Below are 26,760 nucleotides of genomic sequence, written 5' to 3' on the forward strand. Positions count from 1 at the left end.
TCAGCGAACCTCAAAGTTTTTATTTCTTCTCCATGAATTTTAATACCTACTCCGAATTTTTCTTTTGTTTCCTTTACTGCTTGCTCAATATACAGATTGAACAACATCGGGGAGAGGCTACAACCCTGTCTTACTCCCTTCCCAACCAATGCTTCCCTTTCATCTCCCTCGACTCTTATAACTGCCATCTGCTTTCTGTACAAATTGTAAATAGCCTTTCGCTCCCTGTATTTTACCCCTGCCACCTTTAGAATTTGAAAGAGAGTATTCCAGTCAACATTGTCAAAAGCTTTCTCTAAGTCTACAAATGCTAGAAACGTAGGTTTGCCTTTCCTTAATCTTTCTTCTAAGATAAGTCGTAAGGCAGTATTGCCTCACGTGTTCCAGTGTTTCTACGAAATCCAAACTGATCTTCCCCGAGGTTGGCTTCTACTAGTTTTTCCATTCGTCTGTAAAGAATTCGTGTTAGTATTTTGCAGCTGTGACTTATTAAACTGATAGTTCGGTAATGTTCACATCTGTCAACACCTGCTTTCTTTGGGATTGGAATTATTATATTCTTCTTGAAGTCTGAGGGTATTTCGCCTGTTTCATACATCTTGCTCACCAGATGGTAGAGTTTTGTCAGGACTGGCTCTCCCACGGCCGTCAGTAGTTCCAATGGAATATTGTCTACTCCGGGGACCTTGTTTCGACTCAGGTCTTTCAGTGCTCTGTCAAACTCTTCACGCAGTATCGTATCTCCCATTTCATCTTCATCTACATCCTCTTCCATTTCCATAATATTGTCCTCAAGTACATCGCCCTTGTATAGACCCTCTATATACTCCTTCCACCTTTCTGCTTTCCCTTCTTTGCTTAGAACTGGGTTTCCATCTGAGCTCTTGATATTCATACAAGTCGTTCTCTTATCTCCAAAGGTCTCTTTAATTTTCCTGTAGGCGGTATCTATCTTACCCCTAGTGAGATAGGCCTCTACATCCTTACATTTGTCCTCTAGCCATCCCTGCTTAGCCATTTTGCACTTCCTGTCGATCTCATTTTTGAGGTGTTTGTATTCCTTTTTGCCTGTTTCACTTACTGCATTTTTATATTTTCTCCTTTCATCAATTAAATTCAATATTTCTTCTGTTACCCAAGGATTTCTACTAGCCCTCGTCTTTTTACCTACTTGATCCTCTGCTGCCTTCACTACTTCATCCCTCAAAGCTACCCATTCTTCTTCTACTGTATTTATTTCCCCCATTCCTGTCAATTGCTCCCTTATCCTCTCCCTGAATCTCTGTACAACCTCTGGTTCTTTTAGTTTATCCAGGTCCCATCTCCTTAAATTCCCACCTTTTTGCAGTTTCTTCAGTTTTAATCTACAGGTCATAACCAATAGATTGTGGTCAGAGTCCACATCTGCCCCTGGAAATGTCTTACAATTTAAAACCTGGTTCCTAAATCTCTGTCTTACCATTATATAATCTATCTGATACCTTTTAGTATCTCCAGGGTTCTTCCATGTATACAACCTCCTTTCATGATTCTTAAACCAAGTGTTAGTTATGATTATGTTGTGCTCTGTGCAAAATTCTACCAGGCGGCTTCCTCTTTCATTTCTGTCCCCCAATCCATATTCACCTACTATGTTTCCTTCTCTCCCTTTTCCTACACTCGAATTCCAGTCACCCATGACTATTAAATTTTCGTCTCCCTTCACTATCTGAATAATTTCTTTTATTTCATCATACATTTCTTCAATTTCTTCGTCATCTGCAGAGCTAGTTGGCATATAAACTTGTACTACTGTAGTAGGTGTGGGCTTCGTATCTATCTTGGCCACAATAATGCGTTCACTATGCTGCTTGTAGTAGCTTACCCGCATTCCTATTTTCCTATTCATTATTAAACCTACTCCTGCATTACCCCTATTTGATTTTGTGTTTATAACTCTGTAGTCACCTGACCAGAAGTCTTGTTCCTCCTGCCACCGAACTTCACTAATTCCCACTATATCTAACTTCAACCTATCCATTTCCCTTTTTAAATTTTCTAACCTAGCTGCCCGATTAAGGGATCTGACATTCCACGCTCCGATCCGTAGAACGCCAGTTTTCTTTCTCCTGATAACTACATCCTCTTGAGTAGTCCCCGCCCGGAGATCCGAATGGGGGACTATTTTACCTCCGGAATATTTTACCCAAGAGGACGCCATCATCATGTAATCATACAGTAAAGCTGCATGCCCTCGGGAAAATTACGGCTGTAGTTTCCCCTTGCTTTCAGCCGTTCGCAGTACCAGCACAGCAAGGCCGTTTTGGTTATTGTTACAAGGCCAGATCAGTCAATCATCCAGACTGTTGCCCTTGCAACTACTGAAAAGGCTGCTGCCCCTCTTCAGGAACCACACGTTTGTCTGGCCTCTCAACAGATACCCCTCCGTTGTGGTTGCACCTACGGAACGGCTATCTGTATCGCTGAGGCACGCAAGCCTCCCCACCAACGGCAAGGTCCATGGTTCATTGGGGGGAGTAGTATCATATGCCTTATCATATGCCTTACCAATATCAAATAATATGCTTACACAGAAATGTTCACGTAGGAAAGACTGCTCAGATTTGTCGGCACAGTGGGCTGAAATTTCTAGAATTCACACTGAGAGTGGCTAAGGAGTTCCACGATCTCTAACAACCAGACCAGACGACAGCTAACCACTTGCCCCAGGGTCTTTCCTACGCAGATTGTAAAGGTGATAATCCAAAAATACTGGGACATGTGCAGTCCTTTCCTGCATTTCTCCACAGGTTGTGGAATTGACCTGACTGCCATATTAAGTTAAAATATTCGAGGGGTATGTCCTTTGATACTGTTCACAAATGTCGAAGGATGCAGTACCGGATTTCATCGTGACTGGACGCAGTATTATGGGACTCTGACAGTGGCAAATCCAGCTACCACAAGGAGAAAGGGCAGTTGTAAGACTCAGAATCGTGGCATCTGACATCCAACTTGCCCCTCTCTACAGTCGCACAGTAGTGGCAAAACGCTGGATGTTGGCTGGCATTGGCAGTAGTTTTCTCGAAATGCTCTGCCAGCATTTGAGCGATGTCTCCGGGCATTATTTGGAGACGCCTTTGTTTCAGCACTGCTGCTATAGGTAAATGACTGTGTTTACCAGAAATCCTCGGGATGGCTTCCTGTACTTTTGTAGAAATAGAATAAGTGGAACACTTGCCATGACCTTTTCTTGCTCTCCTGAAGTACAGGTCAAGCCTTAGCTCTTGCGACTCTAAACGCTACAAGGTTGTCTGTTGTCAGGCAGCATTTAAACCGACTAAGATCCGCATTCCTGTCTCAGTTTGCTGAACGGCACTCATCTGTACACCAAGGTTCAGGTTGCCTCCTAAGATTACCTGAGGACTTTGGGATCGGTAGGTCAGTGGCATGACGGACCACTCGTGTGATGTAGTCCACCTACTCCTGGATGCTGTTGCGGTGTTCAAACACAGCCAGCTGGCTGAACAGTGTCCAGTTAACCTTGATGACCACCCATTTTGGAGGCTTCTCTTTAGGGCACGATCCATCCAGCAGATGAATGTGGAGTGGGGAAATTGTTACTACAATGATAATTATCAATGACCTCCCACTGAATAGAGTTTGCGAGGGCTGGAGAGCAAAAAGAAAGGTCGATGGCTGAGAATGACCCAGTAGCGGTACAGAAATGAGAGTGAGTACCTGTGTTGAGGATGCACAACTCATGAGACATCACAAAGCTCTCCAAAACCCGACCCTGATGGCAAGGAGAGGTCCAGCCCCACAAGATGTGACAAGCATTGAAGTCTCCCAGCAGGAAAAATGGTTGGGGGAATTGTTCCACAAGATCTATGAGAGGCTCAGAGTCTATTGAATCTTGCAGAGGGAAAGCAGTGAGCACATACTGATCCTCCAACACATGTGAATTTCGACAGCAACTGCTTGCAGGTCAGTAGTCAGTCAAGACCAGAGGCATGGTGCGCATTACTGACAAACACATCAACCCCTCCCTTGGCTCTGTCCCCAGCCAGGTCATTCTTTTGGTGAGGGATAGAGCCCTGTAGCACTGGAGTGTCAGTGGCTTTATAATGTGTTTCTTGTAAGTATAGGCACAGGGGGCATTCCGCGGAGGAGAGCCCATAACTGCCGGGAGCTCAATCTTGTCGGACTGTTTACCTCCCATCTCCATCAGTGGTGGATGCATGACCTTTGATTTTTTGTATAGGGCAGGCTTCGGAGCCACAACTGCAGCAATGGTAGTAGGAGCACTGGACAGTGGACCACACTGTACCTTTGGAGGAGCAGGGAGCTCCACAACGTTAGCGACCACAGACTTGACCGATGTTTTGGGAGGAAGTATACAGTATGAAGTAACTGCAGTAGCACAAGTACACTGACAAACACAGGTACTAGTGCTGACACAAGCTACATTCGTTGGTGTAGCAGCATCAGTTTTCTGTACTGGTTGTTTAGCAACTGACACAAAGGCTGTAGCGAACATCGGGGCCTGCACGGTCTTATAAATCTTGGGTCTCACCCTAAGGGATCTGTCATGTGGTTTTATCTGATGTACCTTCCATTCTTCAAGGAAGTTCAAGCAGTCCCTGCTCCAGACAGGGTGAGCCCCTGAGAAATTCGCACACTTTGGAGGAGAACAACATATGATTCCCTTGTGGGCATCCTTACCACATTTGCCACAAGTGTCTTTTCCCTTACATCCGAGAGTGGTGTGCCCAAAGCACATTGGGTCGGGGACAGAGGGCAACACTGTTAAGCAAAGAAAACCCCTCCTTAATAATGTTCTGGGAGTTTTGTGCTATTAAAAGTGAGGATGAACAAGTCTGATGTAATCAGATTACCTTCCACTCTTTTCATACTATTCTGCACATCTACAACACCTACTTGGCCCATTCGACTATCAGGTCTTCTTTGAGGATGTCCACCAGGTCTCAAAGTGTCACAATATTTTCACCATAATTTAATGTCTTGATGTTTTCACCAGCAGTGTCCCATTTCATAACTCTTCAACTGATTTTAAAGTACCTGCAATCCCCTCTAAACCCTTTTGTATATGTAAAAAGTTGATACTTTCTTAAAACTTCCCTCTTTCTGTTTAAACAATAAAAACATGCTGGCCAGCAGCATGTGTTTTGTCACTAAAAGCAAGAATTATGTAATACCCCTGAGTCTGGAGGACTGGTTACATGAGCCCCCTTATTTGATTGGGTGTCTGTACCTACCAGCAGCCCACCCATATTGCTAGGAGGTGGAAGAGACAACTTCAAAAGATCCATCTCAGCTCCACGAACAGCTAGGAAAATAAAAGAACACCTAGACAGAGCCCCGGGTGCCTAGGTAAGCCTTATACAACTGAGGTGCGGCAGGTTCCCCACTGACGATTGTTCCACCTCAACAGCCACACATCTCATCAGTGTGCAGCACACTGAGATCAAGCAGTTTTTTGTAGACGTTTTTACAATCCTCGCAATATGGGCTGTCTAGTCGAGATCCCTGACACACAACGTTCCACTGCTGCGCCGTACAGTGGTCACTGAAGCATGCCTAGAGCTTATGGTGAAAGGGAACAGGCGGTGCTTACCAGTCCCCAGCTCAGGGACCCTGCAGTCACGATGACCTCATACATACACCTGAGGAATACATTTCCAACCGCACCTCTGGTGAACAGACACTGATCACTTTGCTGCTTGTTGCAAGTCAGACTCATAGTGGATTTTTCTTTATTTTAACTTATTATTTAGTGTTACTGCTAAAACAGATTTCCAGACTATGATTCCTTTTGGAAAGAGGATGGCACCATTCACAAATCTCAAACTTTTCGAGATTTTTTACCAATGCTGTCAGTCTCCCAGTCAAATGCACCTCATACTAAAAAAATCCAGTTCGTCCCACATTTCCTCATGTTTGAGAGGACCTAGTGACTTCAGAATAACCTCCAGTTTCCTTTATTCATAAATTTATTGTAGAAAATACAGAAATAACACAGATGTGGCCTGCGCAGCCACAAAATATTGTATTCTGGAAGTCAGGAAAATGTAAAATTGATTAAGTTTGTTCTCCATAGACACTTCAAACATTATCACACTATCAGATGAGAATTGGTAGGGAAAGGAATAAAAGCACTGGCTACAGTAAAGTAGCATCAATGAAAAATATGAGAACAACAATATTAATACAAATAAAATTCTGCAGCACCTGGCAAATGCTCTCAGTTTGTGCCGCTCATTTAGAGGTCACATATCAGACAGATTCTCTGCAACTTCTCCATTGGCAGTAAGGCAAGCACTTAACAGAGCCAGAGAGGGCAGACAGTCTCCACCCAATGCTTTTGCGATTCCCAGTGGCCTCTCGTCTGAGGGGAGAGGGGGGTCATCAGAGTCGTTTAATTCTCTGAACAGGAGCAGAGAAAGTGGTATCTGGGCCAACTATGTGGTGGGCTCAGCAAGAAGTTAAAACCATTTTTCAACTTCCTGTCTGTTGCTCAAATCCCTTAACGATACAGGTGGACGAAACTGTGCAGCAGACGGTGGCATTTAGTCAGCTGTGGAATTTGATGTAAGGATAGAAGTAACGTAATGAGGAGAGATGTAGATGAGGAAGGAAAATTCACAAAGCTAGAGGAGAGGTCAGACTAACAGGACTTACCGCATACAGCACGGCCCCCAGCCTCGAGCCCACGTCCAGGATGACTGTCCCCTCACGCTCTAACGGTGGCAACAGGGCTCTGAAGATGTAGCGCAGCCGCTCCCGTGATGCCGAGTGAGATATGAAGGCTGCAATCATTGAGAATAGTGATTCTCACTTACTGAACAAAAAAATAAATGTGTGTCATTACAATCTGCGATCGATAGTTTGGACAAAATAAAACATTGTAACACGTATATTCTTTTTGGAAAACCCTGCATATTCAAAACATTTAGGTTCAGAAAAAAATATTCCATTAATGTGTGATCTTTATGAGCTTATTTATTAGATACTCATGTGAAGTTAAATTGCTGTAACAGAGAATAAAATAAATGCTTGTGCTACCCATTACCCAATCTCTGCACAATGTTTGCAAATAGTGACTTATTGAAATGTAGCAGTGTGGAATAGCTACACTTGCTACAATGCTACTCCTTGCAAAAATACTTTTTCCCCTCTTCCGCTATGTATTCCATATGTAAAACATAGACCAATGTGGAATCATAATATTTTTGTCAGAGTTGTGTTTTTCGAAACTTTGTTATGTAGAATATCTTATACAGTTTTGATTATTGGCTACTTTGCTTAGTCTGGCTTCACCTAGGTATCTGAGTCACCTCTATGAATCTTCAACCAGTTACGGTTTTTGCTGGCCTGCTTACTTGCAAATCTGCAGACCATACAAGCTGCGTCTCTGCCTCAAAGCTCAGCTCGCAACCAATTTGACAAGAACGACAGTACAAGGTGGTGGCACTGAAGGGAATTGTTCCATCTACCTTCAGCACTCATGGATAACATGACTCCAGTATCGGGCAGAATGACTTCACCCTGTGCAATGGCATTTCAAGGCACACGTGGGATAATTAATGTACCATTAATCTTCTCTCCAAGTCAATCACATAAATCTTCTCTCCAAGTCCAGCATCTGCAGATCCACAAAGCTACAAAGTAACATCATTGTGGGATTTAAATGCCAACCAAATGAATGTTCATTTTAATGTACTCTGTTCCCTGTTACCTGCTTTTGTTTCATACACCATCTCTCAAATTCCAAATGTGAACGCACCTTTGGCATTCTGGCACGCAATCATTAACACTGGCTGACAGAAGAGGAGGACACTGAGAAATGTGTGAAGACTGTCTACATTTCTTTTGTGTTGGATACTCTGAAATGACCAATTTTGGATGGCAATGTCTGTAGCAGTTAGTGCAGAAGTAACTGTGTGTATCACTCCAAAATTACAGTGAAGAAGTAGGTGATCTTAAAACTCTGCCAGTAGTACAGGCAGAATTAAAACAGCTGACAGAAGTTACCTTAGAAATAGGTTATATGTCTGGAATGTGGTCAAACCTGTCAAAGCAGGCAAGAGGTTTGACAGACACTCTGAGTCTGCTAGCTTTAGTCTTGGCTGCTCTGAAGACAGCATATACGAAAGTGCAGATTACCCAAGAAGTTCAGGAACATTCTGACAACACAGGAGGACTAAGGTAAGGCTGGAATAGAAAGAAGCTTAAAAAGAGTCATAAAGGGAGCAGTATATCTAAAGCTGTACACAACTCCCTGAGCAGGGAATATCAGATAGCTAATATTTTTAAGCTACAATGTCACCTCAAGAGGGTATAGAATTCAGCAAACTTATGTGTTTAGAAATTTCTATCACATATTAAAGATGCAAAAGGCTCTGCAAGCTGGTCATCTCCAAACGAGCAAGCATGTATTGCCTAACTTAATAATAACTGAAAGGGATAAGAATCTGCAGGTAGCCTGGGATACTCTTATTTGTATGCGTATTTACAAGTGAATACTATTTTTTAAATGAGAATTGGCAGGGAAAGGAATAAAAGCACTAGCTACAGTAAAGTGGCACCAATGAAAAATATGAGAACAACAATATTAATACTGTTGTGACAGTGCCACGACATTTAACAGTGCCGCCACGACAGTACGTGCAAACGGCGATAGAGGCACTCCGCAACTCGGCTGAGCGCGAGAGCACCACCTAGCTACAAACGGCGCCGGCCGCATGTCACGGCATGACAGTCGAATAAGAGATACTGAGTTGTTATCATGTAACGAGCTATTGTTTCTAAGTGAGTGTGTTTGAATATCCACGCAATTATTGGTGATTAAGGTTATAACACTTTTTGGCGACGAGGTCGGATATTTTCACTGCGTTGTGGATGTGTGTGTTCGTGATGGGGCAGACATGGAAAAAGCTTATGCAAGCGCTCATTGAACAACAAAAACAGCTGACGACTGCTATTCAGGCGTTGTCGACGTTGCTTACTCATCGTCTGTCTTCCTCTTCTCCGCCTCCATTCCCTCCTTACGACGAGGCCGCTGAAGATTGGGAGGATTATGAGAAGCGTTTGCGGCAACACTTCTTGGCTTTCGGCGTTGTCGACGCTCCTATGTGTAAGTCGTTATTTCTATCTTGGATTTCCCCATGGAACTATCAGCTGCTATCTCAGTTAGCCCCTCTGCGGGAACCAGCCTCTCTGTCCTTCCAAGAAATGTGTGACTTATTGTCTAACTATTACCGAAAAAACACCCACGTCATTGCCGCCCGCGTGGCGTTCTACTGGTGTCGTAAATAGCCCCATCAATCTTACCGGACTTGGGCGGCGGAACTACACAGTCTGAGTAGGTAATGTCAGTTTGTCACGGACACTCATCATGAGTCTTATGCTGATTCAATGGTTAGGGATGCTATTCTACGGCTTGCTCCTGATAAAGAAGTTCGGCAACGTGCCCTACAACTGCCAAACCCGTCGTCGTCGGAAGTTCTAAGCATCGCTCAATCCTTTGAAGTGTCTCACGCTGCTGGCGCGCAAATAGACGTGTGGTGTGATGTAGGCGCTGTACAGTCAACTTTCGACATGGACAATTTGCCTGTTTCACAGGAGAATGAAGATGTGACGGTGGTTCACTCGCGTAAACAACGTCGCGTTGGGCCGCAACACTCGCAGCGAAAACAGCAACCACAGAAGCAGGTTCGTTCTGCACTTCCTTTTTGTCCACGTTGTTCCGTACAGCATGACAGTGCCGTGTGTCCAAAACGTTGTGCCACGTGTAATTCATGTAGGAAAAAAGGCCACATTGCTTCTGTGTGTCAGTCCCCTAAAGTTCCTGTCGACGAGGACGAGGCATCGGACATGGATGTTAACTGTGTGCTTTCTCCAACAAATAAGTTGTTTGTTACTGTTCATGTTCTGGATAAAGACATTCGCATGCAAGTGGACACTGGCTCTGCAGTAACTCTCATTAATTCTTGCACGTATTTGGAGTTGGGCTCCCCTCCCTTGTCTACAGTTACGTGAAATCCGAGAACTTATAATAAACAGAAAATTCCTATCATTGGCCAGTTTGATGCTTCCACTGCCTACAAGTCTGTTGTTAGGCTCCTCACGTTTTATGTGGTGGATCATGCGGGCACTGAAAACCTGTTCGGTTATGATGCTTTCCAGTTGTTCGGGTTCTCCATTGATGATGATGTGCACCTCATATCTGAGAATATTCCGTATCAACAGCTGGATGGATTGTGTTCTGAATTTTCGTCCGTGTTCTCTGCTGGTCTGGGTCGGGCCAAGGATTTTGAAGCCCACATTACTCTTAAACCTACAGCTCGCCCTAAGTTTTTCCGGGCATGCCCTATTCCGGTGGCATTGCGTGCACCTGTCAAGGCTGAGATAGACAGGTTAACAGCTTCAGGGATTCTCCTTCCTGTTACCTCCAGCGAATGGGCATCGCCAATCGTGGTGGTTTCTAAACCAAATGGGAGTATGCGATTGTGTGGTGATTTTAAAGCCACTGTCAATGCTCAGAGCCTCATTGACACTTATCCTCTTCCCCGTCCTGAGGAGTTATTTACCAAGCTCGCTGGGGGCCAGTTCTTTTCCAAACTTGACTTATCGGAGGCGTACCATCAGTTGCCGTTGGATGCTTCTTCCAAGGAATTTCTCATCATCAACACTCCTTGTGGGTTGTATCAGTACCAGCGGTTACCATTTGGCGTCGCTATCGCGCCAGCCATTTTTCAGCGGTTTTTGGAACAGCTCACGGCTTCCGTTCCCGGCTGCATAAACTATCTGGATGACATTGTTGTCACGGGGGCCTCCACTGAGGAGCACCTTCACAATTTGCGTTCACTGTTTCGGGTTTTGCATTCAGCTGGGTTGAGGTGCAATCTGGACAAGTCACAGTCCTTCCAACCCTCCATTGTGTATCTTGGTTTCCACTTGTCCCGTGAGGGTATACGTCCACTACGTCGGCACATTGTGACCATTAACGCTCTACCCCGGCCATCTACAGTCAAAGAACTTCAGGCATTTCTAGGCAAGATTGCTTATTATCACAAATTCATTCCATCCGCCGCGGCGGTAGCTCATCCTCTGCATCAGCTGTTACGCAAAAACGTCCCTTTCTGTTGGTCCGACGAGTGTGAGCAGGCTTTTGTCCGACTGAAGGCTCATTTGCAGTCGGCGCCTTGTCTTGCCACATTCCGTCCGGGTCAGCACTTGGTTCTGGCGACTGACGGGTCACAGTATGGCCTAGGGGCTGTTCTCGCCCATCGGTATGAGGATGGGTCGGAACGACCCATCGCCTATGCTTCCAAGACCCTCAACGATGCGCAACGGCGTTACTCTCAAATCGAAAAGGAGGCGCTCGCTATCATTTATGCTCTAAAAAATTTCAGCGTTTTTTTGTATGGTTCTAAGTTTCACCTCATCACCAACCACAAGCCGCTGGTCTCTCTGTCCAGACCCTCGGCGTCGCTTCCGGGTAAGGCAGCTCACCGCCTGCAACGTTGGGCCTTATACTTGCCTCGTTTTCACTATGAGATTCACTATCGCCCCACGGCCCAGCACGCCAACGCTGACGCATTGTCGCGATTGCCGATGGGCCCCGACCCGGTTTTTGATCGTGATGAACTACTCTGTTTCTACATTGATGAGGAAGAACGTCGTGCAGTCGAGGGTTTTCCACTTACAGGTTCACAGGTCGTGTCGGCTACTGCGCGGGACCCAGTCCTGCGTCAGGTGATCGGGTTTGTTCAACAAGGTTGGCCGGACAGGACCAAGGGCCGGGCATCGGATCCCCTTTTGCAACTACCATGCCTTGCGCCTTCGTCTGTCTGTTCGTGATGGTGTTGTTCTTCTGGTCACGGATGGCGCATCTCCACAGGTCATAGTGCCAGCCTCTCTTCGCAAAGATGTTCTCAAACTGTTGCATGAAGGCCATTGGCGTATTTCTCGGACTAAGTCCCTGGCCCGCAGGCACGTTTATTGGCCCGGTATTGATTCGGACATCGCCCACATTGTTGCTGTGTGTGGTCAGTGTGCTCAACAACTGGCTGCACCTCGTACAATGCCCTCTCCGTGGCCTGATCCGGCGCAGCCATGGGAACGGGTGCACGCTGACTTTGCTGGCCCCTTCCTCGGTACTTATTGGCTACTGTTGATTGACACCTTCTCGAAGTTTCCGTTTGTTGTTCGATGGCCGTCGCCCACCACTGCGGCAACGACGCTGGCTTTGTCCAAAATCTTTACGCTAGAAGGTCTTCCATCCACGATCGTCACGGACAATGGCCCTCAGTTCTCTTTGCAGGCCTTCCGTGATTTTTGTACTGGACAACGGATTCATCATGTTACAGCACCGCCCTTCCATCCGCAATCGAATGGGGAGGTCGAGCGCCTTGTCCGTACTTTCAAAAGCCAGATGAAAAAATTCCGTAGTGATTTTTCCACAGATGACGCTCTGCTGCAATTTCTGAGTTCTTATCGCTTCACGCCTCTGGGTGATCGCAGCCCTGCTGAACTTTTGCATGGCCGCCAACCGCGCACTCCACTGCACCTGCTTCACCCTGTCAGGCCTTGTGCTGTGTCCCCTAGTGCGGGAAAATACTCGTTGGGCGCCGACGTGTGGGCACGAGGGTATGGATCTCGCCCTGAATGGATTCCAGGGGTGGTCAAGGCTCTTCGCGGCCACCGGCTTTGTGAAATACGTACGGACGACGGCATGGTTGTTCGCCATTATGACCAGATGCGCCCACGAGTGGTGGCCACGCCGGTGCCACCTCCCCTTCCTTCGCCTCCACCAGCCCGAGAAGCCAGTCCTGTCACTGCAGCCAATCTACCGTACGTGTTGATGCAGCCGACATCGCTACCGCTTCCGAGTACGCCGGAACCGGCCCCTCTGGGACCCGCCTTCTCTGGGACCCATCTCGCTGGAGCACACCCCCAGGTCCACGACACCTATGGATGCTGCTCCGGAGTTTTCACCCATCATCTCATCCAGGAGGCACGTTCCACGCACGAGCTTCCGTCCTGGACATTTTCGACCATACTCTCGTGTCTCTCCGCGGGATCTTCTCGGGGCCTCACAAGAGGCCATGGATGTCTCCGCACTGTCCATGTCTCCAAGGAAGTGAGTGTTTTTTTTTTCAAGGGGGGAAAAGTGTTGTGACAGTGCCACGACATTTAACAGTGCCGCCACGACAGTACGTGCAAATGGCGATAGAGGCGCTCCGCAACTCGGCTGAGCGCAGGAGCGCCACCTAGCTACAAACGGCGCCGGCCGCATGTCACGGCACGGCAGTCGAATAAGAGATACTGAGTTGTTATCACGTTACGAGCTATTGTTTCTAAGTGAGTGTGTTTGAATATCCACGCAATTATTGGTGATTAAGGTTATAACAAATACGAATAAAATGCTGCAGCACCTGGCCTTGTTTTATTTTGTAATTTTTTTTAATTACTCCTCATGTGATTTGTGAACATAAATCTCAATGCCACGACAGGTGTTTAATACAGATAATGACACCATATGTGGTGCTGAAGAAGACTTCAGTGAACTTCATTCCAATGTATTTCCATAGGCATTGATACAAACAATTAGCTAGATATTGAACTGAAAGCTGTGAACAGTCAGTACCACAGGAAATCGTACTTGTGAAAAATCTGCAAAATTGTAGGTCCGTAAGAAGCTGTCTAGGATGAATGGAAGTATCAATATGGTAAACTATTTACCCAACTTCTACAAGTACAGAAAAAAATATATATTTATTTAAATATGGGTGAATCTGAATAATGAAAGCATAACTGTTGCACTCAGAGAAATAGTAGAGAAGAATTTCATCTTTTATCGTATGTGGTTAATTGTTTGCAAACTCCATAAGAAGAACTCAAACAATATCAATCCTTTATCTCATCATTTGCACTGCATGAATGACATACAGGAAGAATGAGATTTTCACTCTGCAGCGGAGTGTGCGCTGATATCAGCGCACATACACTCTGCTGCAGAGTGAAAATTTCATTCTGGAAACATCCCCCAGGCTGTGGCTAAGCCATGTCTCCGCTATATCCTTTCTTTCAGGAGTGCTAGTTCTGCAAGGTTCGCAGGAGAGCTTCTGTAAAGTTTGGAAGGTAGGAGACGAGATACTGGCAGAAGTAAAGCTGTGAGTACCGGGCGTGAGTCGTGCTTCGGTAGCTCAGATGGTAGAGCACTTGCCCACGAAAGGCAAAGGTCCCGAGTTCGAGTCTCGGTCGGGCACACAGTTTTAATCTGCCAGGAAGTTTCGACATACAGGAACATTACTGCAAACTCGGGCCTTTCAACTGGAATCAGGAAAGGAGATTTCTCACTTCCAAACACCAATAAAGCCATTCATTAACCATCCTTTCTCTTGTTGTTTTTGTGGTCTTCAGTCCAGAGACTGGCTCATAGCTCTCCCAAGTTAGTTGTTTGGTTGATCAATCTGCAGCTACTTCTGTTTCTTTGTGTCTTTTACTGGATTAAGTACTGGTATTATGATACTCTCTCACCACTGCAAAGGAAAAATGACAGAATTTTTACTATTTTCACTATGATGCTGAAGCATTTTAATACTCATGTTGTCTGGACTTAGGAACATATCTCTACATTCTAATGAAGAATTATTGAGTTCCCAGACTGTAATGTGGACACAGTGAGTTTCTAGTTCTTTAAGCTAAAAGAAATGGTATTACATACCATTAAATGGGGCCATAACCTTAGGTTATCACTTGCAGTCATTTTTGCACAGTATTACTAGAAGTCTGGGGAATGTATGTTAATTATTCCTTTTTCAAAGATTGCTTAGTGTACTCATGGGCACTAATATTCTTTGACTTTGCCCACAATTAGAAAGTTGGAGTATACACTTCCATAGAATAGACATTGTTCTCAGTATCTTTTGTTCTGTTGTTGAAATAGATAATGTCCTTTTGCCCACTATCTCCTGAATAAAATTTTGTAGTCAGTCGAGGGTTGGTACCTATGTTGTTGTTGTTGTTGTTGTCGTTGTTGTCGTTGTCATTCTCTTCACCTTTGCTTGCTATTGTCTGCGAACTTTCTGATCCACACATGACAGTAGCAGGAGCGTCTGATGAGAAGGGTACTGTAGAGTTCGCAACTCAGATGGTTGTTTCTTTTATGCCTTTTACTAGTTCACTGATTATCATCTCTGCATTTATTATGATTTACACATTAGCAATGATAGTTTACCAGTTGTTTCTTTGTAGTTATCAACTTGGTAAAAAATCACTCATGAAAAGCAGTGAAGCTCACATAATAATAGTTATAGAAAGCACATTGAAACCTGAAATTGACAGCAGTGAGATTCTTGGGGAAAATTTATGCGTACATCGAAAGGAAAGGCAAATGGGAAACGGAGCCGGTGCACTGTCGCAGTATATAAAAAACTCAAATCTACCGATATAGAAATTGAAGCTGAAAGTGAGAGTATCAGGAATGGGCATAAAATGGTAACTGGATCCTTCTATTGCCCACCAGACTAACTGCCTGGTGTAACAGAAAACTTCAGAGAAAACCTCAGTTCACTTGTATGTAAGTTCACCGATCATACTGTAATCATCGGTGACAATTTTAATCATCCAATAATTAGCTGAGAAAATTACAATTTTGATAGTGATGGGCGTGATAAGGTGTCCCGTAAAACTTTACTAAAGGTCTTCTCTGAAAACTAACTAGAACAGATAGTTAGGAACCCCACTCTGGTGGAAATATATTGGATCTAATGGCAGCAAAAACACCTGACCCCTTTGAGGATATCCACATCAAAACTGGTATCAGTGACTACGATATGGTTGCAGTAACAATGATAACCAAAGGACAACTAAAACAAGCAGAAAGATAAAAAATTAGTAATGTCTTGTCTCCATGAGGAACTTGAAACTCTCAGCACACTGGATGAGCATGTACAGGAAAACTCTGGCTCAAGTTTAAAAGAATGGTTGACCATGCTCTCGATAGACATGTATCCTGTAGAACAGTTCATAATGGAAGGGAACCTCCATGGTATACAGTCCCTGTAAAGAAACTTCTAAAGAAACAGAGATTACTGCACAATGCTGTCAAGAGAGCAATGCATGATTGCTCCAATGCCTACCACAGCAAAATATTGTCAAATAACATGTCACAAAATCCAAAGAAATTCTGGTCGTATGAAAAGGCTGTTAGTGGCACCAAAGTTAAGTGTCCAATGCCTAGTGAATCAGACAGGAACTGAAAATTAGGGTAACAAAGCAAAAGCTGAAATGCTCAACTCCATTTTCAGATGTTCCTTTACAAAGGAGAATTGCTCCAATTGAATCCTTGCACCACTGAAATGATGAATGAAGTAAGTATTAGTGTCAGTGGTGTTGAGAACCAGCTGAAATTGTTAACATTTAAGAAAGCTCCAGGCCCCGATGGAATCCCTGTCAGATTCTATGCTGAATTTGTGGCTGAGTTGGCCCCTCTTCTCACTATAATCTATCCTAGATCCTTCGAACAAAAACCCATGCCCCAGTTCTTGGAAAAATGCACAGGTCACACCCAACAACAAGAAGGGTAGTAGAAGTGATCCACAAAACTACCGCCCAATATCCTTTATATTGATTTGTTGTTTAATCTTAGAACATATTCTAAGCTCAAACTTGAAAAGGTATCTTGCACAGAATGACCTCCTCAATGCCAACCAGCATGGTTTTCAAAAATATCAATCATCCTAAACCCAACTCGTACTTTTCTCACATGACACACTGAAAGCTTTGGATCAAGGCAGTCAGGTAGATGCAGTATTTCTTGATTTGTGAAAAGCATTGGACTCAGTACCGCACATACACTTATTGTCAAAAGTACTATAATATGGGGCTATCATGTGAAATTTGTGACTGGATTGAGGACTTTCTGGGAGGGAGGACACAGTATGTTATCTTGGGTGGAGAGTCATTTTCAGATGAAGAAGTAACTTTGGGTGTGCCCCAGGAAGTGTGTTTGGATCCTTGTGGTTCAACTTGTATGTTAATAAACTTGCAGACAATATTAATAGTAGAATCAGGCTTTTTGCAGATGATGCAGCTATCTATAATGAAGTACTATCTGAAAGAAGCTGCATAAATATTCAGTAGGATCTTGATAAGATTTCAAAGATGTGCAAAGATTGGCAACTTCCTATAGATATTCAGAAATGTAAAATTGTGCCCTTCACAAAACAAAAAAACATAGTACCCTTTGCCTATAATATCAATGAGTCACTGCTGGAATCAGCCAACTCATACAAATGCCTGGGCATAACACTTTGTAGGGATATGAAATGGAATGATCACATAGGTTCAGTTGTGAGTAAAGCAGATTGTAGACTTCAGTTTATTGGTAGAATACTGGGGAAGTGCAATCAGTCTATTGAAGATATCACTTACAAATCACTCATGGGACCCATCCTAGAATATTGCTCAAGTGTGCGGGATCCGTACCAGATAGGACTAACAGGGAATATTGAATGTATGCAGAATACTGAAGGAACTGAAATGGCAGACTCTTGAAGACAGATGTAAACTATTCCAAGACAGTCTATTAATGAAGTTTCAAGAGTCGGCTTTAAATGATTACTCTGGGGATATACTACAACCCCCAATGTATTGCTCACACAGAGACTGTGAGGATAAGATTAGAATAATTACTGCACACACAGAGGCGTTCAAACAGTCATTCTTGCCACGCTCTATATGTGAATGGAACAGGAAGAAACCCTAACAACTTGTACAGTGGGATGTACCCTCTGCCTTGCACCTCACAGTGGTTTGCAGAGTACATATGTAGATGGAGATGCAGATGTTGTAGATTTCAAACTGATACAAAAATCAGGTACCAGTGACTATTTTAAAGGTCACTACCAATACACTATTTGATCATAGTTGAGAATTTAGGTCTGCAGACAGTCAGGTCTGTCACAGAATAGGAGCCACTGGCAGCATTACTTGCCCTCTGCTAGTTGTTGCCTTGTATGTTGTTATGAGCATTACAGTCCCCTAATAAAATAAAAAAGGTATGGGTAATTATTTCACCAGATCTGTCATCTCAACAGGTGAAATACCACTAGACTTCCAGAGGAGGCAGGATCCGACAGCTGTGAATAGCACCAAACCATCACTCTCAGTTGCAAAATACAATACCAGCTGAAGTGCTTAGTAAAAGAAACTGCTAATCTGCAATATAGTATTGATTAATAAGTAAGCATTATATTATCTGTCGTGTTTTTGAATGCACCACATGATACGAGAAAAAGAAAATGTTACACATATGAGGCACTACTGATAAAAAGACTTATCTCAGGAGGCAGGTTAAAGTAAGGCAAATTTACATTTATAGCATTTAGAAAAAGCTTTTGACAATGTTGGATGGACTACACTATTCGAAATTCTGAAAGTAGCAGGAATTAAATAATCTACATCTACATTTATACTCCGCAAGCCACCCAACGGTGTGTGGCGGAGGGCACTTTACGTGCCACTGTTATTACCAACCAATAATAGGTGCAAATGTCTATTTACAACTTGTGTTGAAGTCAGATTCCATGTATGCAAGCTGAAGAACACGAAAGGCCTGTAATAGTTTAGAAGAGGGTGAGACAGGGTTACAGCCTTTCAATGATTCTATTCAATCTGTACACTGAAGGGAACCAAGAAGAGGTTCAGAATAAGATTTAAACTACAGAAAGAACATGTAAAGCTTTGAGATTTGCCAACAACATTGTAATTCTGACAGAGGCGGAAAAATTGGAAGAGCAGTCTCTGACAGCATCTTGAAAGGAGGATATAAAATGAAAATCAACAAACGTAAAGTAAAGATAATGGAATGTAGCCTAATTAAATCAAGTGATGCTGAGGGAATTAGATTAATTAGGAAAGGAGACATTAGAAGTAGTAGATAAGCTTTTCTATATGGGTGGCAAAATAACTGATGATTGCTGAAGTACAGAGGAAACAAAATGCAGACAGAATAGCAAGGAAAGCATTCTCAGGAAGATAAATACTGAATATAAATTTAAGTATTGTGAAATCTTTAACAACAGAATTTGTTTGGAGTGTAGCCTCGTATAGAAGTGAAATGTGGATTATACGCAGTTTAGACACGAAGAGAACAGACACTGTTGAAATGCGATGCTGCAGCAGAATTCTGAAGATTAGATGCATAAGTAGAATAACTGATGAAGAGGTACTGAATCAAATTGGGGAGAAAAGAAACTGAAAGACAACTTGACTTCAAGGAGGGCGAGTGTATACCTGTCCTTTTTCCCCCCTAAGGTAAGGTAAGTCTTTCCACTCCCGGGATTGGAATGACTCCTTACCCTCTCCCGTAAAACACACATCCTTTCGTCTTTCTCTCTCCTTCCCTCTTTCCTGATGAAGCAACCGTGGGTTGCGAAAGCTTGTAATTTGTGTGTGTGTGTGTGGTTTTTTTTTGTCTCTATCAACATACCAACACTTTCGTTTGTTAAATTACAGCTTCTATGTTTTCAGATATATTTTTCCCATGTGGAATGTTTCCCTCTATATATATATATATATATATAGACACACACACACACACACACACACACACAGATATATATACACACACACACACACACACACACACACACACACACACACACACACACACAAAACACCAAAACCAGATAGTACAAAAAGGTTTAGGTTTAGCATGGAATGGTGCCCATTTGTATAGCTATTAAACATATGTCTTACTTTAGCTATGTTACAGTATAGTAAGTGAGGTTTGAACAATGGACCAGAGCTAGTACCCACGTAAACTGTGCAACTCGATTAATTCGTCTTGTGAAAGATTTTAACTGGGCTGAAATTAACGCTCATCTAATGATGTTGTTTGGATTTAACGGGAAGAAATAGTCACCCTCATTTGGATCGGTCATTGTTAAATAATTCCACATTGGAGTGAGACTGATGATTCAAATTTGGACCAACAGCATTCGTTGGTTGGTTGGTTTAAAAGAGGGGGGAATGGGACCAAACTACAAGGTCATCGGTCCCTTGTTCCTAATACAATGCCACAAGTGTGAGAAAGAAAGGAAAGACCACAAGGAAAGGAAACAAACACTAAAAGGAACAAAAGAGGACAAGAGAACAACAGAGAGTTGCAAGAAACATTGAGAAGAGAGTAAAACAAGGAAGCAGATTACAGTGACTGGCTGACCACAAAAACAAAAAGGAAAAGCCAGGCACCCTGCAACACATTAAAACCTTCACCCTAAAAGCACTAGGGTGGAGGAGACAGAGGGACAAAGGACAGGCGCTAAAATTCAGATCGAATGATAAAACCCACCCTCACGGATGAAACGTAAAACCAAATCAGCCGATGAGGCGTTGTCTGCTAAAATCAATGATAACAAGTCTGGCAACCAAAGATGAAGTCTCAGGGCAGCCTAAGAAGGACATAGCAGAAGAACATGGACCACTGTCAACCGGGCGCCGCACCGACACTGAGGTGGGTCTTCACGGCACAGGAGGTAGCCGTGGGTCGCCGATGCATGGCCAATGTGGAGCCTGCAGAGAACCAGAGAGTCCCAGCGAGACGTCTTCATCGAGGACTTCCACACATTCGTGGTCCACTTAATAGCTCGCAGTTTGTTGTTTGTACTGAGATTTTGCCATTCCATCTCCCAAAGCTAAAAAACCTTGCAGCATAATAACGAACGCAGGTCAGCTGCGGGGATGCCCATCTCCAGAAGTGGTTTCTGTGTACCTGTTTGGCCGGCCTGTCAGCAAGTTCATTTCCTGGGAGTCTAGCGAACACCACTGAACGACTGGAACGTTACTGGGCATAGACGGACTCCTGCATGTACACTACCAAAGGATGATGAGGGTAGCACTGGGTGATAGTTTTCAGGCTACTCAAGGAGTCAGTACATAAAAGAAAAGACTCCCCAGGTCATGAATGGAGATACTGAAGTTCACGAGAAATGGCCACCAGCTCTGCAGTGAATACACTGCACCCACCGGGTAAGGAATGCTGTTCAATATGGCCGCCTTGAACGTAGGCAAAGCCAACGCGATCATCAGCCATCCAGCCGTCGGTGTAAACCACTTCAGAGCCCCGGAACATGTCAACAATCCAGAGGAAGTGACAGCGGAGAGCCGCAGGGTTAATGGAGTCCTTAGGACCATGTGAGAGGTCCAGACAAAACTGTGGCCGAGGTGTACACCATGGAGGTGTACGTGAACGGACCGCAAGTATAGGTGGTAAAGGGAAGGACTCCAGTTCGGAGAGAAGGGAATGCACGCGAACTGCAATGGTTAGCCCCGACCTTGGCCGCTGATGCAGGAGATAGACTGCCGCAGGCGGGAAAAGGAGATGGTAATTTGGATGCTCAGGGCAACTACGAATCTGTGCTGTGTAACTGGCGAGCAGTTGAGCATGTCCGATCTGCCTTGGAGGGACACCAGCCTACACCAGTACGCTAGTCACCAGATTTGTCCTAAAAGCCCCTGTCACTAGTCGAACCCCGCAGTGGTGCACAGGGTCGAGTAAATGCAACACTGAAGGTGCTGCAGAATCATAAACCACACTCCCATAGTCAACTTGGGATCAAACAAAGGCTCTGTAGAGCCGCAGCAGCGTAGAGCGATCTGCACCCCAATTGGTGTTGATCAGGCAACAGAGGGCATTGAGGTGCAGCCAGCACTTATGCTTAAGCTGACGAAGATGAGGGAGCCATGTCAATTGAGTGTCGAAAACCAGTCCTAGGAATCAGTATGTCTTCACTACAGTGAGTGGATTGTCATTAAGGTAAAGTTCTGGTTCCGGATGAACAGTACGACGCTGACAGAAGTGCATGACATACGACTTTGCGGCTGAAAACTGGAAGCCGTGGGCTAGAGCCCATGACTGCGCATTGTGGATGGCTCCCTGTAGGTGGCGCTCAGCAACACCAGTACTGGAGCAGCAGTATGAAATGCAGAAGTTGTCTGCATACAGAGAAGGTGAGACAGAGGGCCCGACAGCTGCTGCTAGCCTGTTAATGGCCATTAAAAATAGAAAGACACTTAATACAGCTCTGCGGGACTCCATTCTCATGGATATGGATGGAACTATGGGAGGCACCAACATTCACGAAGAAAGTACAGACCGACAGGAAATTATGGATAAAATTCGTGTCATACAATGTGGCAAGGATATGATGTCGCCAGGTCATGTCGTACACTTTACATAAATCAAAAACCAGTTGTTGCCATCTGGAAAAGGCCGTTCAGATGGCAGACTCAATGGACACAAGATTATCAGTGGTAGAGTGACCCTGGCGGAAGCTGCCCTGACATGGAGCCAGTAGGCTGCGTGACTCCAGACGACACTCAACCGCCGACATACCATATGTTCCAGCAGCTTACAAAGGACAATGGTGAGGCTGATGGCCCGATAGCTTTCCACATCAAGCATGTTTTTACCAGGTTTGAGCACCAGAATGATGGTGGTCTCACGCCATTGCGATAGAAGAACGCCATCGCACCAGATCCGGTTGAAGATGACGAGGAGATGTTGCTTGTAGTCAGATGAGAGATATTTAATCGTATGGCTGTGGATGCAATCACGCCCAGGAGCTGTGTCGGGGCAATGAGCACGGGCACTGAGGAGCTCTCACTCTGAAAATGGGGCATTATAGGAGTCACTGCGGTGTGTAGTGAATGAGAGGACATTCCCATCCAGCAGCTGTTTGAGTGTGTGAAAGGCTGGGAGGTAATTCTCCGAAGCAGAGGCTCGAGCAAAGTGCTCAGCAAAGTACTCGGCAATTGCATTTGTGACAGTAGATAACACGCCATTTATGGTAACACTGGGGACACCTGTTTGGGCCTGGTACCCAAAAAGACGTTTGGTCTTTGCCCAGACTTGGGAAGGTGACATATGGCACCGAATGGTCGAGACGCATCTCTCCCAATGCTCCTGCTTCTGTCATTTGATAAGTTGGCAAATGCGGGCGTGGAGCCGTTTAAAGGCAATGAGGTGCTCCAAAAAAGGGTGCCGCTTATGCCACTGTAGACCTCGCCGATGCTCCTTATTTCCTTCAGCGACTTCCGGCGACCACCGAGGGCCTGCCTTATGCCTCGGGCGCCCTAAAGAGCGAGAGATCGCATCTGCTGCCACAGAAACAATTATTGTTTTCATCTGCTCAACCATCACATCTATGTTAGCATGTGGGGGAGATTCAAGGGTGACAACAGAGGTGCAAGTTTCCCAGTCTGCCTTGTTTAAAGCCCATGTGAGCAGGTGTCCGTGGGCCTGATGCTGGGGCAGTAACAGGAAGATTGGGAAGTGGTCACTAGAGTGCTGCAACGCTCGATGTTTGACCGGTCGCGGCTCGCCTGTTGACAGGCGGACCGAGCCGCTCGTGTCCAGCCCCACACAACTCGGCTCGGTCACGTACTCGCCCCATGTCTGTTGTCCGGATTCCAGACACGCAGATAACCGAGCATGGCCGGTCACCGCTGACATCTCACCTCGCCTCGCCCCGGCTCGCTGCACTGCACTGTACAAATCCAACACCTCTCTCTCTCTCTCTCTCTCTCTCTCTCTCTCTCTCTCTCTCTCTCTCACACACACACACACACACACACACACACACACACACACACACACACAATTTTGTTGTAAATAAAACATTGTTCATAAGAGACCAATCTGTGTTAATGTAATGTGTTGTAAGTGTCAAATAGTGCACCTGATTATGCGAATCAGTCCACATATCAACTGTTGCAGCACATGTTTTATTAATAACTTCCGCAATAACAGAAGGCATTATGCTGTATCGTATTGCATCAGCTTGTTCTTTGACATGTCTGCTTATAGTAGAGAGATATGGCATTACATCTGCCATGTTAACTTCCCCATAATCCGCACCTAGATGTATTAATTCTTGGCCTGGTTCTCTGAAACCTTCACCAGAAACAGCATTAAAAGGTCTCATATCTCTAGCACACATTGCAACGCACTTTGCTGTAATACTGTTTTTTATTACTGCCGGTATTCCTGAAGGAGCTGTATCTTCGTGAGGTTTCTTACAACTGTGTTTCTTTAAATGAGCGGTTTCCAATTGGAAACACAATAATGTGGAGCAGTTTATGAACGATACGTACCCAGTTGACGCAATGTTTTCATCTACAACCAACAAAAATGTGCTCCGTACTTGGCTTTTTAGACCCTCCCGTCTCTTCAATGTGTAAACATTGGTTTCAGTCTTACGTCTTCTGCACTGGCTTCCTCGCACTGCGTGATTACAGAGAGAGAGACACACCACAAATGAGAAGCCCGTACTGGCTGCAGTCTCACACGGATAACGACAGGTGTAATGTGTTTGAAGTTACGTGCTACGTATTCGGTCACGGCTTCTATGCTTGGTCAGTAGAAATAGGGCGGGCAGCCTATCCAGTTAGGGTGTGCTCGCCCCATCTCGTATTTTGTGCTCGCTTACTCGGTCATGCTGGACTCTAGTGGTCACTACCACACAGATCATCATATGCTCTCCAGTGGATAGATGGGAGAAGTCCTGGACTGCAAATTGATAAATAAATGACCTAGTAACTACCATGAGCCACACTGAAATGTGTGGCAGCCCCAGTGTTTAAGAGGTAGAGGTCGAACTGAGACAGTAAAGTTTCGACATCTCTGTCTCGGCCAGTAAGCATGGTACCACCCCACAAGGGGTTATGGGCATTAAAATCTCCCAAAAATAGGAAAGGTTTAGGGAGTTGATCAGTCAGTGCAGCTAATACATTCAGACGTACTGCACAAACTGGAGGAAAACATACATTGCAGACAGTTATTTCCTGCGTCGTCCTTATTCTGACAGTCATAGCTTCAAGTGGGGTTTGAAGGGGCACAGGTTCACTACAGACTGATTATAGGACATAAACACAAACTCCACCTGGCAATCGATTATAGTTGCTATGGTTCCTGTAATATCCCTTATAGCCACAGAGGGCAGGGGTCTGCACTCCTGGGAACCAGGTTTCCTGGAGGGCAATGCAGATGGCAGGCGTAAAGCGTAACAGCTGCTGTAGCTCAGCCAGGCATTGGAAAAAACTGCTCCATTCCACTGGAGGATGACATTGTGAGACTGGGAAGGCATGGAACATTCAATGAGGCAGTTTACACCTCAGAATCACCTGCTGCCACTGACTTATTTATTGCCTGAGCAGTTGATATCCATTGTGTCCGAGGGTCTGGCGAGATCTAGGTCCACAGCGGACGCCAAAATCTCCACCCCATCCTCAGACACAGAGCTTGTAGATAGCAGTGGCGTGGGTGGCACTGCAATTTCCTTTGTCTAAGGAGTTTTCTTTTTGGATTTCTCTTGTTGTTCCTTGAGTTTCCCTGGCTAGGAGGACTTCACTGGCTCAGCCTCTGGGACGGAGGAAGAGCGTGAAGCCATATGAGCAACTGCTTTTGGGCTTTTCAGCCACTGGCAGGTGTTGTCTTCCCCACTAGCAGAAACCTGCTAAGGGAGTGACCCAATGGACTCCTTCCTAGCGAAAGAAGCCGAAGAAGACTTACACTTCTCCGGCTTAGAAGTGGAGACGGACGTCCCTGATGGTTGGGGGGGTGTTGCTCCCAAAATAGGTGTTGCAGGAGCAACAGGGAGGGAAATGCACCCCACCATCGAGGGGGCAGGATTAGTCTTCCGGCTCTGAGGGAAGACTTGGGTCGGTGGAACTGATGGTACCAGAACTGTTGTAGCGGCGGCATAAGACGATGTCATACGCACAGGACGCAGGCGACCAAATTTTCTCTTACCCTCAGTGTAGGTCAGTCAGTCCAGGTCTTGTACTCCATGATTTTCCTTTCTTTCTGGAGAATCCTGCAGTCTGGCGAGCAAGGCGAATGGTGCTCTCCGTAGATGACACAGATGGGAGGTGGGGTACATGGAGTATTGGGATGTGATGGGCATCCCCAATCTCGACATGTGACACTGGAAGTACAGCACGAAGACATATGGCTGAACTTTCAGCACTGAAGCACCACAGGGGTAGAGGGATATAGGGCTTTACATCAAAGCGGTAGACCATCACCTTGACTTTCTCAGGCAATGTATCACCCCCAAAGGCCAAGATCAAGGCACCAGTGGCAACCTGATTATCCCTCGGACCCTGGTGGACACGCAGGACGAAATGTACACCTTGCCACTCTAAATTGGTGCACAGCTCATCATCAGAATGCAAAAGAAGGTACCTGTGAAATACGATAACCTGGACCATATTTAAGCTCTTATGGGGCATGATGGTTACAGAAACATCCCACAGCTTGTCACACTAACTCCCATGACTCGGCAGAGGATGTTGTTTTGATCAAGACTGACCCAGATCTCATTTTCGACAATCCCGCCACCTCCCCAAACTTGTCCTTTAAATGCTCAACAAAAAACTGAGGCTTCATCGTCATGAAAGATTCCCCATCAGCTCTCGAGCATATAAGGTAGCAGGGCAAATAAGATCCGCTGCCATCCGTAACCTGACGTTCCTCCCATTGTGTGGCCAGGGAGGGGAATGATTTGAGGTCTTACTTCTGTGCATTGAATTGAGCTCATTATCGCTTAGAGACTGCTGGTGTTTCCCCACCAGCAAGAGATGATGGACTATGCTTCATCGCGTGTCACCCACCCTGATGCCACTCACTCCGACCAGGGGCTCTCCCCAGGGCGCCACCCAGCCGCAGCAAAGGCCACCTGG

At 45.1% G+C, this 26,760-nt stretch overlaps 1 protein-coding gene across 1 annotated transcript in view; it reads right to left on the reverse strand.

Annotated features, from left to right (window-relative positions):
- Nucleotides 1–26,760, reverse strand: part of LOC126428286 (uncharacterized) — a 76,968-nt gene that overhangs the window by 31,625 nt on the left and 18,583 nt on the right. The window contains exon 4 of the mRNA XM_050090203.1: nt 6,682–6,809. Within this exon, the coding sequence (XP_049946160.1) occupies nt 6,682–6,809 (128 nt within the window). The remainder of the gene's footprint in view (nt 1–6,681; nt 6,810–26,760) is intronic.

Source organism: Schistocerca serialis, chromosome 12 (assembly GCF_023864345.2).
Source record: "Schistocerca serialis cubense isolate TAMUIC-IGC-003099 chromosome 12, iqSchSeri2.2, whole genome shotgun sequence".
In the NCBI taxonomy this organism is placed as follows: domain Eukaryota; kingdom Metazoa; phylum Arthropoda; class Insecta; order Orthoptera; family Acrididae; genus Schistocerca; species Schistocerca serialis.